General features: G+C 43.2%; 2 protein-coding genes across 4 annotated transcripts in view; one reads left to right on the forward strand and one right to left on the reverse strand.

The window, feature by feature from the left end:
* The window catches only part of CNT2 (Concentrative nucleoside transporter 2), a 20,831-nt gene continuing 5,778 nt past the window's right edge, over positions 1 to 15,053 (reverse strand). The window contains exons 1-13 of one of the 3 annotated variants that reach the window (XR_013039000.1): positions 7,315 to 14,382; positions 7,023 to 7,082; positions 6,683 to 6,851; positions 6,446 to 6,617; positions 6,180 to 6,345; positions 5,609 to 5,803; positions 5,373 to 5,534; positions 5,189 to 5,282; positions 4,945 to 5,104; positions 4,719 to 4,887; positions 4,230 to 4,569; positions 2,575 to 4,163; positions 1 to 2,074 (exon numbers count right to left, since the gene is read on the reverse strand). Coding sequence is in view for 2 of the 3 variants with exons in the window: in XM_012284338.2 (XP_012139728.2) it covers positions 4,093 to 4,163; positions 4,230 to 4,569; positions 4,719 to 4,887; positions 4,945 to 5,104; positions 5,189 to 5,282; positions 5,373 to 5,534; positions 5,609 to 5,803; positions 6,180 to 6,345; positions 6,446 to 6,617; positions 6,683 to 6,851; positions 7,023 to 7,082; positions 7,315 to 7,344 (1,788 nt within the window). In the remaining variant the exon portion in view is untranslated. Of the gene's footprint in view, positions 2,075 to 2,574; positions 4,164 to 4,229; positions 4,570 to 4,718; positions 4,888 to 4,944; positions 5,105 to 5,188; positions 5,283 to 5,372; positions 5,535 to 5,608; positions 5,804 to 6,179; positions 6,346 to 6,445; positions 6,618 to 6,682; positions 6,852 to 7,022; positions 7,083 to 7,314; positions 14,383 to 15,053 lie in introns of those variants that run through there. The other 2 variants (XM_012284338.2, XM_076534336.1) reach the window with 2 other exon arrangements.
* Positions 2,649 to 4,012, forward strand: LOC100875230 (ceramide-1-phosphate transfer protein). Its single transcript, XM_003702772.3, has 4 exons — positions 2,649 to 2,782; positions 3,014 to 3,222; positions 3,293 to 3,468; positions 3,527 to 4,012. The coding sequence occupies exons 1-4, from the start codon at positions 2,655 to 2,657 to the stop codon at positions 3,647 to 3,649; spliced, it is 636 nt and encodes a 211-aa protein (XP_003702820.2). The 5' UTR covers positions 2,649 to 2,654; the 3' UTR covers positions 3,650 to 4,012.

Consider the following 15,053-nt stretch of genomic DNA (forward strand, 5'->3'; position numbering starts at 1 on the left):
TAAACAGGCGATAAGTCTCCCGATGTCGTCGCCTTCCGCGACGACAAATTCCTCAAATATTTATCTGTCTTTCCCTTCAAACCCTTCAATCGTCGCCGCCCCCAAACGCCACTTCCGTTTCACGCTCACAGACTGTGTCAACGCTGACGCCTATCGACATATGACAAACACCTCATCCCAGATGCTTGCACTTTCTGTCAACCCTGACAACCGGGACAAAAGGACGAGTCGAAGGAAAGAAAAGATTCGTAAGGGTGGTTGAATGGATGTCGTACAGTCACAGTGGCTTGGCATTTCATAAAAATAGTCTGAAATATTGTGCACGTGGTTTGTCACGTCAAGGACGACATTCTACGAACTTCTTTTGCAAACATTTTTAGAATATTTATGCTGTCGATAAAAGAAATTGATTTCCCTTCGTTTTAAAGAATACTTTATCCACGTTTCACAGACCTCGAACAAGGTCTTCAAGAACCCTCTATCTATACTAGGCCGCGTGTGTCTGACACGAGGCGTTAGTTTCCAATTAATTTATTTTTCAGCCGTTAATTGTTAAACTTAGATGGGCGGTTGTCGTCAATCCCGCAGTTAGACTTCGAAGAAAGGAGACGAGATAGATTGGCGGAACGAAGGAAAGAGAAAGGAACAGAGGTAGAGGCGAGGCGAAGACGAACCGCTTGATAGGGTAGAAAATTTGCTAGGCAGGGTGTAGGAATCGAGACGAGAGAATCGAGAAGTTCGAGAGGGAACGAAAGGCGGGAAGCCAAGACGCGACACGAACACTGGATTGGGTTACCAAGATAATTAGAATGATGATTAGGAGCGAAGCACGCCTCGTTGACCAATTCTTTCCCGAGCCCTTCGGTTCTAGCCAAACTCTACTCGGAGAAAGATCAACTTTCTTTTAAAGGGTAACGAGCTGAACGGGACGGGAGAATAAATAATTATACCACCAGAAATTTAACAAAAAGAAAGCTTCTCGATAAACTTCCAAGGTTAAAAATAACAGTGGACCCCAAAGATGAATCGAGGAATATGAACCATAGAAATCGACAAGATCCTACGAGCAACATTACAACACCCCAGTGACGCATTTTTACGTTGCTCATCGTGATTGGTCGTTCAAGTTGGTCCCCGTGAGATCGCTCGACCGAATATTGGTGACTATCGTAAAAAAAGGAAAAAGGAGAAAAAGGTTGGACAAGTTATGATGGTTCCGAATACGAACCGCCGCTTTCACCGAATCCATTTATCGTTCCTTCTTCTTAACCTACATAAAGAGTAGTTTCGGAACACGTATCAGACAATTGGACTTGACTTCGCAGATTCTTCTTCTCTCGGTTACGTTTACGTGCTCGACGCTGCTTAGCTCCATCCGCGTTGAAGTAGATGTGAATATTTGATCGGTCCTTCAACCTTCGCCTCCTTCGCCCTCCCACAACCTTCGCCTCTTACCTAACCCTCGGTCCCAGCTGCGGTGAATTATTTAACGCCCCCAGGGACACCAGTTACCGGCTCTGTATCCATGTGTCAGCGAGATTTTTCAAACTCTTTGTTCGCCTACCATTGTTCTAAGCGTCAGCAATGACGCAATGAGTCATTATGAAACGGCTCTAACTTTCCTAGAGTTCATGGTCGTAGGACTTTCCTTATGAAATGTTCGAGCGACGATTCCCATGGACGTGCAATGGAATGGTACCATTCGCTTTCGTTGTTTTCGACGTCAATGAATTCGCGCGAATGAATATGCGGTCGAGCATGCAATCACGTTTAGATTGCTTTAATTAATCGGCGAGTACAAGGTGAAAGACAAGTTTGGAATGTTTAACGGCCATTCAGTTTAAATTAAATTATGCTGTCCTGCAGAGAACAAAGAGACCGCGTACAACGATACGACACGAACGCGTGTGGAAACTTCTGCAGAAACTGAAATCGATCGATTCAATATGCAAAAAAAGAATATTGTTATATTCTTAACATAAGATTAATTTTCTTGTGAAATTATTCATCATTTCCTTAGATCTAGTTTAGGGCAGTCCAGACCGAAACAATTTTTTTTCCAAAGATAACAGCCCTAAAATATTAAAGTTTGACATTCTAAAGTTCTAAAGTTTAAAGATTAAAAAATTTTAAAGTCCCAAAGATAGCTTGATAATTTTTAAATAACTAATTTAATATAGCATGTAATATCGTGGAAACCCCTTTTCATACGTTTTTCAAGTTCCCATTGGCGCGCGTTTTAAAAAACGATACCATCAGCGCCATCCAGCGATAAATGGCGAAATTACCAACACAAGAAATTTTCTTCAAAAAATAAATAATTCTTGAAATTACATCCTACGATATTCTTTGATTATAATGAAGTACAAATAATTGCCTCACAATGTATATTATATAAACTGCTTAATAATTTATTAACAGTTGTAATATTTATCAACGCTGATAAGCCTTGATTGCCTGTACTTTTTAAAGCGAATTAATGATATTAGCTCGATATGATTATTTTAGATTATCTTTGTTTCTTTTGTTGAAAAAAATCTGTTATCATTAGCTGTAGGTAGATAAGCATATTACCTTTGATCATATAACGTGGCTGGTGTACCTGCGTGGCAAACAATTTGATCAATCTCGGGGTTCGATTCGACGACGTGAAAATGGCGGAAGGTTCAGAATTAGTATTTTTTGATTTAAGACTAGTCCATGATCACTTTGACCGAGCCCTTCTGCAGGATGATGATGTTGATCTCAAAGCCTATCTGGATGCCTATAATGAGCTGTATAAGTAAGTGACGAAATATCTGTTTTCATTGTACACATAACCTTCAAATAATAAGAAACCAAACAGTGTAATAGTTTCTTGCTATCTGACTCTTTTATATCATAAACTAGATGTTTTTCATTCACGTATATCTTTGGTGTACTGTCATTGAATGTGTTTCTGTTTGATTACCGTTTTATAAGTTAGTTTTGTGAATCATGGAAACTGTTGTTTTCTACCATCTGTTTGTTACAGATTCTTTCAGTTGATGGGCAGTGTGTTTGGCTTTGTGTCCTCCGATCTGAAGCAGAAAATTGAGATTCTGATTGAGCTAGTAAACAAGAATGATCAGAATTATATGACAGTGAAGTCTATGATAGAATACGAAAAAGAGAATAAACTCTTGGAAAAAGGAGACTATTCAAATGGTGCTCGTACCCTGTTGCGGCTACACAGAGGCTTAGGTATATGTTATATGAAATATTTTCTGTCCAAGTTCACTATATCTTGTACAATGACACTGTGAATTTCCAGATTTTATTAGAGAATTTTTGAGACAGTTAGGTGAACTGTCAGATAGCGATAAAACCTCCAGTTGTTGTCAGGATGCTTACAATAAGACATTAGCTAAACATCATCCATGGGTGATTAGGAAAGCGGCAGTGGTTGCCATGTATACCATGCCTACTAGAGAACTTTTATTTAAAAAGGTAAATGATGTTATTCCATACATGTTCTGAGCTAGTTTGTACGTTAATCTCATTTTAGGTTTGCGGTGCCAACGTCCAAAGAAACGTCGACGTCTTGCCAAAAATGTTAGAGGTAACTGCTGATGTGTTCAACCGTACGCATAATCTCTATGAAGTGCATCAACTTCACAGTTTACCATAAAGATATATCTAGGGAATAATGAAATGATATTGCACTGTTGCTTCTTTAAGCTACATAAAAAGGCACCGAGACATTCCGGTTTCAAAATGTGATATACGATAATTTCGTACTTGCAATAATAATCTTATCGGTGTTTTGTGATACTCAGTTACTTATTCTATACACGATTTTATATTTATTCACCGAAAACGTACAAACCGCACTAGCTTAAGTTCTCTATATTTTATTATACGTATTAGTTTTCTCATCGCATTTAATGTGCCGCGGGTATGGGCTCACGTATCGATGATTCCAAACGTTCTATATGTTCATTTTATAAATACAGTATTGTACAAATAGTATCAAGAAAGTTTAACAAAATTATATGGTTTCTTTCATTAACCCTACTTATTTACAAATACTGATATGTCACGGCTTCTTTAAATTTCTAAGTGATCATGTAGTCAACTGGCAGTTGTGTTTGTCGCTGTTGAATTCATTGCGCCAAGAACAAATTCGTCGTCCATGAGTAGCCCTGAAAAAGAAGATTGCTCGGTCAATAAAACAGTTCGCAGCGCTGCAATCGTAGCTAGGATCTTACCAGCGGTGCTGGCTGTGAGGAAACACACAGCGCATCCAGCCAGAAAAGCTCTCATGATAGTGTTAGTTATTTTCTCCCTCGTATCAGGAGCCAATGAAGTCAGTATACTGAGCATGATTCCTACGGAACCGGGATTCGCGAATCCGCAAATCGCAAACGTTGCGATAGCCTCCGTTCTACCAAAAATTTTATTTTCTCTCTTAAATTCTCCCAACTTCTGATAAGCGACAAATTCGTTAACCACGGTTTTCAGACCGATCAGAGTCCCCACGTACTCGCACTTATCCCACGGTACACCTATTATCCAACTCAGAGGCATGAATATCCTCGACAAAATCCACTGAAAAGAACAAGGAGTGTCGTAATTAAGTGGGATCCAAGGCGTGCTTGGCTGTTCCAAAATATAGACTCCTCACGTAGCGTGAGAGAAGATAGGGGATTTGACCTGTACCCTAGACACAAATTCTAGTTACGCCAGCTCGCACTTACTTCGAAAGTTATGTTCTCGTAACCTATTAAAGAGCACAGCCAAGCGAGTAAGGAATTTAGTAGCGCGATAAACGACACGAACGCTATTATATTGGCGATTATACCCATAACTAAAGGTATCGCTGCCATGGCACCTTTGGTGGCGGCATCCATTAAGCTCGAATCTTGCCTGAAACAATTCATACATATCAATTTATGCCTGATAATTCTGTGTTGCGTAACTTACGATTTTTCCAAATGAACGTTATCACCGGTGACCATAATCTCTTCGGTCTCTGGATAAAATAGCTTGGAAAAACAGAGAGCCGCAGGTACAGCCATCAACGTTGCCGTGATCAAGTGAGCCGGATTCGCACCAAATTTAATATACGCAGCTAATACGGTCCCTGAATTTCAGCCAAGATTAACATGTGTCTGTTAAAGAGAATCGATCAAATGATTTATTGCGCGAAGATCTCGTATTTATTCACCTGAGACTGTTCCGAAACCAACGCACATAACAGTGTGAATTTCGGAAGTGGTTAATTTACTCAGATAAGGTTTAATTATTAATGGAGATTCCGACTGAAATCAAAGGGAAACAATACCTTGTAAATTACAGAGTTCGAATGAAATTCAAAGTAACACGAAACTTAATGATTAGATATCTCTCACCATTCCAATGAAGGTGTTGGAAGCGCAGACCACCGATTCGCAGATCGAGGCCCCCGTGATACCTTGAAGAAATTGGCCCAATCTTAAGATTATCCATTGCATGACACCCAGATAGTAAAGTATCTGAATGATGAAGCTGAAATAATAGATTACGGACAGCGACTGAAAATCAGGATAATTGGTCGGTAAAGACATTCATTATTTTCGACGTTGAAGAAGTAAAGAGGTAGATTCACCGCAAACGCGAAGACGTTTTCGTCCAGCGCCCATTGGGAGAAAACGAAACTTATACCGCTACTAGCAAAGTCCAAAAACGTTGCTACTTTGTCGGAGATGCACTGGAAAATGGTGCGACCAACTTTCCATCGAATCGTTATCAAACCGAACACGAACTGTAGGGTTAATCCGCTCAAAACTGGCCTCCATTTGATCTAAAATACATAATAAATATCTCGACCCAGATATTTCAACGACTTTCGCGTTGCCATAAGACTTTCTGATGTACAGTTATCTCAGCTTGAAAGTAAAATGGGTGACTTGTTATATTTGCAATATTGCAACGATGAAATATTTATCTGGATGGATACATATTTGAACAGTTCAATATATATGTGACCGATGAACTGCTTGAAATTGTAAAGTGCTCTCTGGAATTTGACATTCAAAAAACTGCAGCAGTCTCGACTCTGCCATCTGATCAAGCTTTTGAGGAGATATTTATGTTCGGGGAAAGCATTTTTAAAAATTAATTGGCCATGGAGAAATGTGGTTAGGTACGAGAATGATTAACACCGTAAGATTACTTACTCGATCAGGGTGTTTCGAAAATATCCGTCCGCAGCTTAGCAAAATAACGATACCGATCAAGCTCAAAAGTCTCTCTCTCGAACCGACAGTGTCAAAAATAAGGAAGACAATAATTGCCCCGAATATACACGTGTAAATGGTTGTCTGAATAACGGCGTCGCCATATCTGTGGAGATCGATCAATGAACCGTCTACGTTATTAGAGCAACAATAAAAATCGATAATGTTAAAGAAACCGAGATCTGTAGGACAATAAACGATCTCACTTTCTATTTCGGAAACTTCTGATGCGATAACGTAATGGTCGACTGCACGAGACGAAGGTTTGCCCGAGAAATCGTTTTACAACGAAATGATAAAGTATTCCACCGTATGTGAACGCGAAAAGGATGATCAGCATACCATAGCCGTGGCACCAATTGTACCCATCCTCGGAATCTGTGGAAAAATGTTTGTTAAGATAGCGATCGAATAAAGAACGTTTAGAAATTACGTCAACCTACTGTTGTTTCTCCAGTAAAGCGTGGCGAAGATGAAGTAGATTAATATTAGAACGTTAATCAAGGTCAGAAGGAATACTTTGAAAGCTCTCTGATGTTTCGAAACGAAATGATCCAGCGCTTCGTATCCTACTGTCAAACAATTGCGTGATTTCTTATTAGATTCTATTTCCTATAAACAAGAATTTTGGGAAAATATTACAAATTTATTATCCGAGATATAGCCAAGGTGTATCGAAGGACGCGTATGCATGTGTCGTAAGCTTTCAGTTATTTTCTTGGAATTTTTCCTTGATCGTCAGATAACACTTGTTAATTGCAATTACAAAGAATCATAACATACCTTGTTTTTCAACGGGTCGTCTGCTCGATGCCCAGCCTCCAATATATCGAGCTCATTGTTCTGCAAAATGCAATGTTTTGCTAAAAAGGATCGACCAATTACCGGTAAGTGCCTTAATCAGACTGAATCATCCTTGAGCTTTGATCAAGTGTTAACTTTAGCGAGAAATCGCGCGCAACGAAACGTATAAAATACGATATTATTAGAAAAGCGTAGAATTTAACTGCACAATTGGTTCAAGCGTGTTTAGTCTACCAAGAAAGTATAGCGAAAATAAATAGACAAAATGTACCTCGTATGCTGAGTTCACGAATGCCGACATGTTTCTCTCTTGAGAGAAAACGGAAACGTGTGCTCCTCGTCAACGGTTTTTCCTTACTGGTACGGTGCACTCATGCTTGCCGTCAATTAAGAAAAAGAAACAACAATTATTCCTACAGAGCCAAGACTAATTTATCGTATCATTCAGGCAGGTAGAAGATAACGCAGTGATAAGATTAAGGCTCTCGTCTAAAACACCGATCGAATTTGAAATGTAACCTATTTCGTTGTCACAATATCGGTTAAAACGATGCCTATCGATCACCATGATATAGCGAAGAACTCTTCCTTGAAAACGTCACCGGCAAGAGCGAAAGTTTCAACGACGCGTTTTGAATCAAGAAAGAAACTACACTGAAATCGATTAGAGCACGAATATCGTTACATCGATATCGTACGAGAGTTTCGCGCACACTAAGACAAGCTAGTTTGCACGTACAACTGGAGTTTTGTGTTAGATCATTGCTACTCGACTGTACTTTGACGGTAAAGGGGGAACTCCATGGGGAGGCAATGATGAACACAGGATTTTACAATTGACCTCGTTTCACGTGATCAAACATAAGTTGAATGAACTCGTGGAATGCATAACGAAGGGTCAAACACGCTGATTGTCACGGATTTTCCACCTGTTTACTGATAAGACAATGAAATTACGTCACTTATCGCGATTTCATACTTTAGTGCAGTGCACTGCACCAGTTTCGTCGAAGAAAGTTTAATAATCGAACATTGCTCGCGAATTGTACACTCGGTAGTTTACGACACCAACCTATTTACATGAAAAAAGATATTTCGGTATCTCTTAACAGTCGTCATAAAGTGCATATCTTCTGCAAGCATTACAATTGTAAATGCGAAAATATATTCTAACGTTATCTACTTTTTACTTGGCAGTTTACCATTACATTAAATGTAACACTATATTCAGATCGTTCTATAACTCATACAAATGTTCCAAGTAGAAGTATTTGTTACATATAAATTTAATCGCCGTTAAAAGGTTCATTTATATTCCGAGGGGTTAATTCCAATTTTATGAATCTCGAACCTAAAGGATTTATCGAACAGTTCCCAAAGTTGAATTCTTATCGACGGCATCTCGGAGCAAAGATTGTCGGCTAGCCAAGTTGACAGGAATCCGCGTGACGATGCGTCGTCGTAACGGATCGCGACGACGACGTCGAACGAGCCGAGTGCAAATCAACAGGTCGAACACCATGGCACAAGCACACCGAATACTTTCTCTCCGAGACGACGTGCCCCATAAAAATTCTCCCCGTTGCGCTCGCGTCGTTCGTTAATCGGTCTGGCGTCTGGAAGCGGCCGGATCGTGGAAACTGGAGAAGCAAACCGGAAAGCCAGACTCGTAATCAGCGATATCTGCTCACCAGTTAGTTAAACAGCGAAGAATTACCCGCCGGAGAAGATTCCACGAGATTCCGTGTAATTGACTGCACGCGAGGAAATTACGAGACGCGTTTCCTAGACGATAAAAATAATTGTCGTCTGCGTTTTCAGCCGCGATCGCGTCGATACACCTGGGAAGGCTTTGCGATAAAGAGAAAAAGTACGTAATTGTTTCAGAGATCGGACAGAAAAGCGACGAAGAAGCGAGAATGGTACGACTCATTGAGAACTGCGTCGAGATTAGTTCGACTCATCGAATAAATCTGCGCTTACGCGTGTAGAAACTTTCACCTGTTTATTTAGAAAAAAGTCGTAGATGCTCGGGGCCATAGACGAGGTCAAAATGCCACTGATTCCGAGCCCTCGTTTTTTACTCTCGGCACGGTCCCAGATTTTAATCAAATTATGTAAAGTGACGGTATTATGGTTTGTTTGTCTGCGCGTGGAGATCTTTGGCGCACGTGGACCGATCGAAGGTCTCCTCCAAACGAAGACTTTGATCTTGCAATTCGAATGACATTAACTTCAAAGTTCTATAAAAGCTTCTGTGCCGAATATCACGTAACTAATATCTGGCTGCTATAAATATTCGTTTGATAAAAAATAATGTTCCTATCGTTGATGTTCTACAGTATAATGGCAGTTAAGATAGAAATAGTTATCTTGTAGAAAAACATGCCGAATTCGTTCAACGAGGAAACAGCGTCGAATATAACTGGATCGGGAAGATGAGGAGGACGCGTTATCTCTTCGAGACGGGTGCAGTTTCATCGCGAAGTCACGTAGTAGAAATTTCGTAAAAAGGAATCGCTATCCGACGCCCAACCGGTGGAAATTTGATTTCCTAGACTCGGCGTGCTTATACAGCGGGCGAAATCGCATCGTTTACTATCCGAGCCTAGGATCAACAGGAACGGAAGCGAACGCGATGAAACGAGTCGATTGTCCTTGATCCGAATCCACCGTTTTCTCTATCGATTTCAATCTCGAGGTTATTTTCAATCGAGCTTTCCGAGTCGTTGCAACACTTCCAGGAAAAGCGTTGGAAAGCACGCGAAAACCTTCGATGTTATTGGAAGAACACGAAATAGAAACTATCTTGAAGATTCTGCGTACGATCGCGCGAAAGACCAGCGTGTACTTTATAGTCGAAGACGCAATTTGCATTTTTCGAAACCATCTCGTAGCACGCCCATCTGTCTACGGCCTTGATAATTCTGCACACCTCCTCTATTTTCCTGATCTACGTAGTAGAAGTTAAGCAAGCCAGTTTTAGGTCCCTGGCACGCGGCCAAACCCGATGAGAATAGCGAAATCCAAAGAGTATAACTTGTGGATAAACATCGGCGTTACCCAGGCTCGTTCTCTTCATACCACGTCATGTTACTCCGTCTAGAAAACCGTCGAATACATGGCGTTCACGGTTCACAAAAATTTCCGGTATATACGATTTGTTTCCTTCGATTGGAACATTTTACCTCCTCTTCGAATTCCAGTTCTAAATAACGCGTCGAGTTAGGTAAAGTCTGTCTCCTCTGTTCGGGAGTCGGATAATAGCGCATCTTGTGCGCATCTGATGCATTCCATTCGTTCGAAGATATCGTATCCGATCCAAGGAATAACGCGATTCCCACAGAGGAATTCAAGGGGCGGAAATGCGTAGTTGCTGTTCATAGTGGAAACAGTAAACCAGAGGATGGGGCCGTGTTCGTCCGAGATCGTCTTTGGATACACGAGAACCGAAGAAAATTGAAGAACGATCCGCAGACGATGCTCTGCCTCTTCCTGTTCCTCTTGTTTCGTCGCGGCTCATCTTGCCTCCTGATGCCGTAACTATCGCCGAACGGCACGTGGATTCTGCGGATATTTTTAAAAATGCATATGTCGGACTCGACAGACAAATTACGGGTAATTTGATAAGCACATTTTACTCGGATATTTCTAATATACTGATTTATCGCTCCATAATAACTTATTTTGGCACGCGCTCGAAATCGAACCACGATACGATAAATAAACGGTGGCAAATTTCATGGAAAAAGGGACGTTAAATCACGCGTGCTGGCAATTTAATGCATTTCTAATTAGAGCTTCGCAGAGTGCGCGTCGTCGTTGACCAACTGTAAATAAAAGTATTCGTCTTATCGATATTCTTGGACAATTTATGGCGGGTTACCTTAATTTAAACCCTGCGCGCACAATGATTTAATGCACTTTTAATTAGACCCGCCGCCGTTGGACCGACGACTATATTCTTTTCGGATCGGTACAGAATAATACGCATTTAAGTTGGACACCGGTGTTCCTCGTTCTCTTCGATTCTTTCTTGCTCGCGTTCCATCGGAATGCGACGAATCTGATCCATAGTCTTCGTCGTAGCACGCGACTATCCTCTCGATGCCGGAGATACTCGGATTCCGTCTTTTCTCGTCCACTTTGCGTTAGTTCCGATGTCTTTTTTATCGCGACCGAGGCAATCATCTTCCGAAAGCTTAGTAGCCCGTTGAAAATGAATCTCGCAAGCTGGACACGCGCTCGATCCCCTTTATCTCTCGTTTTCCACTATAACAGCTTCTAATAATATATGATTTCCGAGCGGAGGACTCGCCGGTTATCTTAATACTCGACAATTATTATAATTACAGCCAGTAGTGAAAACATCCTATTCTTATATGAAAGGGTAGTCGTCAGTGGTACGGCCTTTGGGGAAAATGGCGACGTTGGAGACTCGCTACGTTTTCCAAATGAAAAATATTTTGGCCAACCTCGAAGTCGCTTTTGACCGCGTAACGAAGTCCAGAAGCATCCGCGTATGAGAAGCGAGAGCGTCGTTTCTCTTTCTAAAGCGGTCTATAATTATGAATCATGTAACAGTACCGGTCAAATCGACGTATCAGAAAGCGCTGTTAGATACCAAATCGTGTTTTAAACGGGCTCGAAAGGTGGAATATTTTATCCATGTGTCGGCGTAAAAATGCAGGAATAACAAGGGATTCCGTGTCCGATTACCTAGTCGACACGGTGTTTTCGATTTCAAACGATCTGGTGGTAACGCGATACAACCGAAACGAGTGCACCTATGCGTAGGCGTGCGATTACGCAATACCCGATCCGAAATTCAAATTTCGCTTCGACGAAACGAACACGAAGAGGATCGAGAAGGCGGTACCTGGAGAATTCTCTCCTGCCGGATTCCAGGTACGCCTTATCTCGATTGCCGTCTGCCTTCAACGAGGCGGGGGAGGGAGAGATGGTGTCCGAGCCATGCAAATTGCACCATTTCCATTTTTTCTCCTCCTTTTCTGCGTCTCTTCGAGCAGCCCTCGACCAGGCCACTCATTCTTTTTCGTCTCTTCTTCCTCTCGGTGTCTGTCTGTCTTCTCCGTCTACCTTTTTTTCTTGGTCGCAGGGTACGATTCCGATCGACGAAAACGAACGAAAAAGCTGATAATTTGCCGGACGTAGGCGTCACCGCGTTGCGTTCAATTTTCACCAGAAACGCGTTCTCGACGGTTTCGCGCGAAGCTAGCCGTATACCGGGAAAATCACGCTTCGTATCCTTACAGAGTCATCGAACTTTGTTTCGATTCGATGCGGTCATGTTCGCCGAACAATCGTCGACTCCGACGCAAAAGAAAGTTCGCGCGAAGAATTCGATCGGATCCTCGGAAACGTTTATTTCGCGTCGAACGAACCCACGCGTTTTATCGCTACGCGTTTGTCGCGTGTCTCACTGCGAGGCAAAGGGTTAATAGCATTGTCCCACAGTGATACGATCGCGAGACAGTTACGTTCTATTCCTCATCCCTGGTCCCAGGAAAGGGGGTCCCGGCAAGGACGACGGATGAGTGTTACGAGTGCAAACAACAGTTTGATGGGGAGGCAAGGCCCCGCGTTATTTATTTCGGTACGTCTAGACGCCAGATTGTCTGTCCGTACGTCCGAATCGCGACGGAGGATTCGGAGGTGACGTCAGACATAGCTGTGTTGCATCGTCGAGATTCGACCTCTTGAGAAGAGACAGCTTCCCTCTTTTTTTCTCTCGACGGATCGAATTGCATCCTCTCTCTTTCGACGACGAAGCGCGTGCACGCGTATCTACTTTTCGCGCTGGAGCTGCACGCGCAGAAACGGCCGTTGCATCCAAGAGGGTGCAATAAAGTGGTCCTCCCTGCCCTGATGGGTTAGTCGATTTGTTTACCATGAAATCGTTCCCCTGTCTCGCTTGACCCTGCACCACACGGACCATTCGACTCCAGAAAGATCGCTCGAAATTGCTCTCTGCTAAATTTACCCTCTGAACGGTGGCGCGGCTTTCGAGCGAGCATCTCACGGTGAAAATTCGTTTCCGAAACGGTGCTAGCTTGGACAGAATTTAGCTTGGACAGTGGCTGCATGCCAAAACATATTGACGACCATAATCGTTACGGAGGTCGTCGGTGATCGACGCCTCAGGAGCAACGGAATCGTCGATAAAAATATCAATTTTTCAGTTCCGCGAAAAAACTAGTCGAACGGTCGCGACTGAACTGCAGGTTGCATCACGACTGTGTCACGACACGGTTAAAAGTCATGGACTCGTACGGTAACGAACCTGTTAGTCCTGTTTCAAAAAATGACAAAAAACAACAAACATTCGGTGAACGATAGGTCGACGAAGGATGCGTCGATAAAGAGAGAGAGAGAAAAAAAAGAATTAACCCCTCCAAGTCTGAGAATAGACAGCCACTTAGGCTGGCAGAAGAATCTCGTCGAGTGTTCCCCGTAAATCCAGTCCCGACGCATTATCTCGTATCGGCCACGATTTTTTATTTAAAACGGCAGACGGTCGGTATTCGTCCACCGCTAGACAGGTTCAGAGAACCCGAATCCTTTAACCTAATTTTCAGATTCGACGCGTCACCGCAATTTGCGTCGAGCCCGACCTGGAAACGCGACGAATTTACGATCGCGTCGAACGCTCGGTTCCCCGTTTTCCTTTCTCTCGCACGTTACGGGTCTAAGTTTGGCTGGATGTTACAGCCGGGACGAGACGGAAAGGAATCGTCCGATAACAGATATATATCTGAAAGTTCTCACGGCGCGGATTTCCACGCGCACGACGCCGATTACGCTCTCTCGTTCGCGCGTATTTTCCTCCTCCAACTCGGTCTCTCCTCTTCTTTCTTCGTCTCTCGCTCGTTCGCCGCTGGTTTCTTCTTTTTCGGCCCCGGACGTCGATGTGCGTTGCCACGCATCGTATTTTCACGCACGCACGCGGAGGCTGCATTTATTAAAAGCGATACATTATGATTCAAAGATCATATCTTTCGATTCGTCTAGACGGCGGAGAGGGAGACACCCTATAAAGTCGTATGTGGTTGCCCCTGAAACGAACAGCCGAATACAACATGCCTGTTCGCGCGTCTCTTCGTCGTTCGTCTTCCTACTTTCGTCCGATCCTGCGACATCGACTCCGCACTCGAAACTTTAGATGTCGTTCTGAATAGCTCGAGTCGAAAAAAGCTCTCCCGATCGAAGAAGCTCGATCGAAAAGGAGAAGGAGACAAAGAAAAAGCTAGGATCGGTGAGTAATCGAGAGGAGTGGAACGGGCGGGCGGGCGGGTTCGAAAGGCGGCAAAGCGGTCGCTGCAACGAGGTTCGAAAAAGCACGCGGTTCCGATCGGCCTACACACGATATTGCGGCGCGAAAAAGCGTCGAGCGGACGAACGATAAAGCGTCGTAAAGAGAGAGAGAGAGGGAGTCGTCCGCGGGATTTCGGCGAGCGAGGGAAAGGGATTACGCGCGCGCGAAGCGGGTGGAGCAAGAGCAACGGAGAGAAAGAGAAAGGAAGAAGAAACGCCGAGGAGAGGAGAGGAGAGTAAAAGAAACGAAACGAAAAGAAAAGAAAAAAAAGGAGCGATCGTAGTAACACCGGCGCGTCTCCTCTCGCGGCTTCGTGCTTGTCTCGGAATTAGTGAGTAGACAGACAGAATTATGCCCGTGAGCAGGCCAGCTCCGCTCAGTTGATACTTACTGCTCAGCCTGTGCACACGCATGCCACGAACTTCTTTCCCCACTTACATATATCGCGCCTTCCTGATGCGATTAGACTAGTCCGCGACCGCTGTCTGATCACCGGACCAGACATCAGTTTCTTCGACACTTGTTCGTACACGCGCGTCGTCGTCTCGTCATTTACCTTCTGATTTGCCATCGTCGCTCGCTCGTCGCGGCTTCAGAAAAAACGCACTTTTAATCGGGTATCGTTAAGGGGGTTCAGTGCGAGACGTTCGACGCGAAGAATGGAGAACTCGACC

Source organism: Megachile rotundata, chromosome 8 (genome assembly GCF_050947335.1).
Source record: "Megachile rotundata isolate GNS110a chromosome 8, iyMegRotu1, whole genome shotgun sequence".
NCBI classification, from domain to species: domain Eukaryota; kingdom Metazoa; phylum Arthropoda; class Insecta; order Hymenoptera; family Megachilidae; genus Megachile; species Megachile rotundata.

Excerpts from the sequence above, each read along its gene's own strand:
- LOC100875230 (XM_003702772.3), top strand. The coding sequence starts at position 2,655 with ATGGCGGAAGGTTCAGAATTAGTATTTTTTGATTTAAGACTAGTCCAT. Across the intron at positions 3,223-3,292 it reads GCGGCTACACAGAGGCTTAG|ATTTTATTAGAGAATTTTTG; the intron begins GTATATGTTATA and ends GTGAATTTCCAG. Across the intron at positions 3,469-3,526 it reads GAGAACTTTTATTTAAAAAG|GTTTGCGGTGCCAACGTCCA; the intron begins GTAAATGATGTT and ends ATCTCATTTTAG.